This window comes from Melospiza georgiana, chromosome 11 (assembly GCF_028018845.1).
Source record: "Melospiza georgiana isolate bMelGeo1 chromosome 11, bMelGeo1.pri, whole genome shotgun sequence".
NCBI lineage: Eukaryota > Metazoa > Chordata > Aves > Passeriformes > Passerellidae > Melospiza > Melospiza georgiana.
Genome location: NC_080440.1, coordinates 15,149,673 through 15,154,042, shown reverse-complemented (window position 1 = coordinate 15,154,042; position 4,370 = coordinate 15,149,673). Strand labels below are relative to the sequence as shown.

The following is a 4,370-nucleotide window of genomic DNA, read 5'->3' as shown; positions in this document are numbered from 1 at the left end:
CCAGCCCCGGTGTGCTCTGCTGATTTACCCCACCGGGTGGACACGCACAGGAACTGCAATCTCAGAGCAGCCGGCTGCATTCCAACAGGCGCCTCATGCCAGAAGTGCAAAGCACGGCCTGAGCCAGCTTTGGGGGAGCCCCGGAGAGTGAAGTCCTTTCCTGATGAACAAAACAGCAGGACCAAAACCCGGGCTCGGCTCCTCCCGGGATTTCGCACGTTATCCCCCTCATCTCCCCAAGCCAGCACATTTCATCACAGTACTTTTGTTACTGGAGTGATTCCCTAAAATCAGTCACTATTAAAAAATGTGCATTTTGTATATTCCCAAACCCTTACACGTTCCCATGGGTAGCTCTATTAATGCTTCAATATCTACAAATATTTCAGGATACAACACACACCAACTCCAGCACAAATTCCTGTGGTCTCCAGCACTCCCCCTCCTATTTCCCTGGATTCCCACAGCTGCAGGGAACCACACACCAAAGCAGCAGACATGTAACAGCCCTTGGAAATTTCACCTTGCTGTAACAGCACCAGGAACTATCACTGAACTCATGGTACCTGAGAAAGAAAATGTCAGCCCAGTTTTCAAAAGCACATGGAGGATCCAGGGACCTGCAAGCCAGTCAGGCTGCCCTGGATCACTACTCACAGGCTTGATGCACAGCTGGCAGCTAACATACAACTCAAACAAGGCCTCTCCTCAAATTAGGAGGTGAAGGCTTTGTTACATACAATTTTATTTTAAAAAATGCTGTAACACACACGCCAGTAAGAAAACTGAGCCTTCTGGTTAAAGCACATCAGTCCTTTTTCTGCTGAGCAGCCTGCTGAGCTGCCTGCTTGGCATTGTTGGCCTGCATCTTCTTCAGCCCCTTCTTGTTGTGTTTCTTTGCAAATCTCATGTTCCTCAGAAACTTGGGATCAACCTATAAAAATAAAGGAAAAATAAGCCATGTTGCAGAAGAGACATCTACAAAAACAATTATAGCTCCATATTGTTCCAATTTTTCTCAAATGCAGGCTGTGACTAGTTCACACTTTTTTTCTGATTTTTCAACAAGATTATTTTAGTCATCTGCAAACAGGCTTTAATATCCATTTTCCTTAATCACCATAAACAAACAAAAAATCCCAAACCCCATCAATAAACATAAAGAAAGAACAGGATGGGCAAAGCTGCAGGAGAGGCAGGACTGAACTCTCACTGAGCTTTGCAGAAGACAAATTTTTACATCACCTCCAAAAAGCTTTGTAGACAGTGACATCTACAAAACAAATAAAATCACAATCCTCCATTAACAAAAAATTTACTGTTTTCATTTCATAATGAAATAGAAACAGACCCTGTTGTACCATTTGGATTATCTCAGAAAAACCAATATACTGTCACTTTTATGTGTTTTGCCCAGAAATGGCAATCCCTCTTATTTTGTAAATAAAATTATCTGGATTAGTATGGACAGTAAAACAATATTGAAGGAGAGAGGAGGAGAGGAGGAGGAGACCCAGCAGGACTCAAAAGGCAAAGGAACCATTTAACTGGAAAGTGTTTGTTTTACTGGAAACAGCACAGCACTCAGTGACAGCCACCAGAACAGGACAGGGACAAAACTGGCCACTGACTAAAATGCAGTTTTACAGACACACAAGGGCAGATTTCATGTGGGTCAGAAACATCCCAGCTGCATGTCAGGCAAGTGAAAGAACTGAACCCCACCGTGGTTCTGACCCCCTGCAACACAGGCATGTCTCGAAAAAAAGTGTCAGTCAACAAATTCTGGGGTTTTTTTCACAGTTAAGCCTCAGTGACTCAACAGCCTGGGAATATCATCAGAAATACTCACCCCTTTGAGAGATTCATATCTATGGGTTTTGGGCTTCTTGATGCCATTTCTGTGCCACTTACGGGCTGTGTGGAAAACGAGACAATTAATTAAATTCCAGTTCCTGCTACTATTTAGCAGCTGCATTAGTTTCCTTTTTAAGTGTACCTGACTATCAAAATGATGTGGAATAGACAGTCTCCAGACCCTTCCAATCTAAACTACATTTCAATTAAAAGCACATCTCTATGCTCATGCCTTTGCATGGGCTTCCAATCCAAAGATTTCAGGCAGCTCATTAACTAATGACACCTTGACAGCACCACCTCACTCATTAATAAACTGAAGCCCTTGTGGTCAGTGTCACAGGGCACTGTCACTCACTGTGCAGGACCAAGCAGAACCCATCTGTGACATCTGCTAATCACAGCACTGATGAAAGACCCCAAACATTAACTATTTCATCACTGTGGCCATCTCTGGATTGCACAGGATCCCAGGGATGAAGCTTTTCACGAACATCACACAATGACAGGATGGCTTGGGTTGGACACAACTTTAAGGACCATTCTGTTCCACCCGCTGCCAAAGGCAAGGACATCTCTCACCAGACCAAGATGCTCCAAAGCCCTCTCCTTGGACACTTCCAGGGATGGAGCAGCCACAGCTTGTTTGGACAACCTGTGTCATCATCCTCACAGGGAAGTATTTCTTCCTAATATCCAACCTAAGCCTACTCTGTCATTGTGAAGCCATTTCCCTGTGTCCTGCCACTGCCTGCTCTTGTGAAAGGTCCCTCTGCCTGTTTAGCTGGTGGTGATCACCATGGCATCACTCAGGTTGGAAAGGGCCTCAGATCTGAGTCCACCACCACTACCCAGCCAACTCAACTAAGGCACGTTCAACCTTTCCCTGAACACCTCCAGGTACGGTGACACCACCACCACCTCTCCAGGCAGCTCACTCCAATGTCCAGGCACCCTTCCTATGAAGAAATTCTTCCTACTGTCCAAACCAAACCTCCCCTGGCACAGCTTAAATCTGCATCCTGTCATCCTATTGCTGGTTAGCTGGGATAAGAGGCCAAGCACCAGTTTTCCAATATAAAAGCTCCTATTTTTCTACCTACATATTAATTCTACATTGAGCCCAAACAGGTCCCGACTCTTATCACACTCCTTCAAACCCCCCCATTCGATCCATATGCAGCACCACCTTATCTGCCACAAACCCCCGGGCAAGCCGTGCTGCCCTCACCGCGCCGGTCCCAGCCCGGTTACCCCGCCGGCATCCCCGCCCCGCTCACACTGGTTGTGCGTGGTGTGGTTCTTGGACTTGGCCATGGTCGCACCTGCGGGAGAAACACACACGGCTCAGCCGGGCCGGCTCCCGCACAGAGCCCGCCCGGCCCCGAGCCCCGGTTACCGCCCCGCTCCGACAGCCCCGACCCGGCCCCTCCGCCCGGCCTGGGCCGCGGATGGTGCCGGATGGGCGCGGATGGTGCCGGATGGGCGCGGATGGTGCCGGATGGGCGCGGATGGTGCCGGGACCGCCCTCACCGGAGCCGCGCTCGCCGCCGCCGCCGGACCGGAAGAGAGAGAGAGCACCGCGGGGGCTGCCGGGAATCAGGGCCGGGCCGGAACCCCGTGTCCTGCAGTTCCGCCCGGCACTTTCCCCGTTGTCTTCCCCAGCTGCTGCTCTGTGCCCGCACCGCCCCGACTCCCGCGGCCGCCGCTCCCGCTCCGGCTCCGTGAGGGGCCTGAGGCCGCTCCCGCCCCGGGAGGGCTCCGCCGTGGCGGGGCCGCAACACCCAGCGACGTGGCGGACCCGGTCCTGTAGCGACGCGGTTCCCCCAGCAACACGGTTCCCAGCAACACGGTCCCGCCACTAACATGTCCCCTGACCATGGCCTCTGCCGGCCGGGAGCCGAGCGAGCCGGGGGCTGAGGGAGCCGAGGCCGCCCTGCTTGGCCCTGCCCGACCCCCGCGGGAGCCTGAGGCCCTCGGCCCCGTCAGAGTCCGGGCTCGGTTCATCTGCGCTCGGGCAATGTAGCCAAGCACAGGCAATGCTCCTCAGGGCGGGTTTACTCAGTGCCGTTCATCTTTTATTTGTGTGAAGCACCAGGGGCTCGAACAGCTCTGTTGCTTTCAGACAGAAAGCTGTGGTACCTTGGTGACCCCCACAACCCCCCATGCCCGGCAAAGACCTGGCACAGTGCAGGGGTTTGTGTTCTGACCATGCTGCCAGGTTAAAGTGTCACTCCTGCAAAAGACAAGGACTGAAGTTTGGTGTTTCACTCTGTGAAAGACACTGAAATGATGGCTGTGATGGGAAAATTTCCTCATGGAAAGGGTAGACATTGCAATGGTTTGCTCAGTGTGGTGGTGGAGCTGCCATCCCTGGAGGTGTCCAAGGAAAGACTGGATTTGTGGTCATGGATTGGGGCATCTCCTGTGGTGAAGTGGCACAGGAATAAGGGGAACAAGGAAGGCCAAGCTTGCCCGAGCCCCTGGGGTTGTATCTCTTGACCAATTGCAGC

General features: G+C 51.5%; 1 protein-coding gene across 1 annotated transcript; it reads right to left on the bottom strand.

Annotated features, from left to right (window-relative positions):
- Positions 1-718: 718 nt before the first annotated feature.
- Positions 719-3,454, bottom strand: RPL29 (ribosomal protein L29). The gene is made up of 4 exons (XM_058032199.1): positions 3,391-3,454; positions 3,138-3,182; positions 1,853-1,917; positions 719-934 (listed from the first exon to the last, which is right to left on the bottom strand). Exons 2-4 carry the CDS (start codon positions 3,172-3,174, stop codon positions 809-811), a joined length of 228 nt encoding a protein of 75 aa, XP_057888182.1. The 5' UTR covers positions 3,175-3,182; positions 3,391-3,454; the 3' UTR covers positions 719-808.
- Positions 3,455-4,370: the final 916 nt, after the last annotated feature.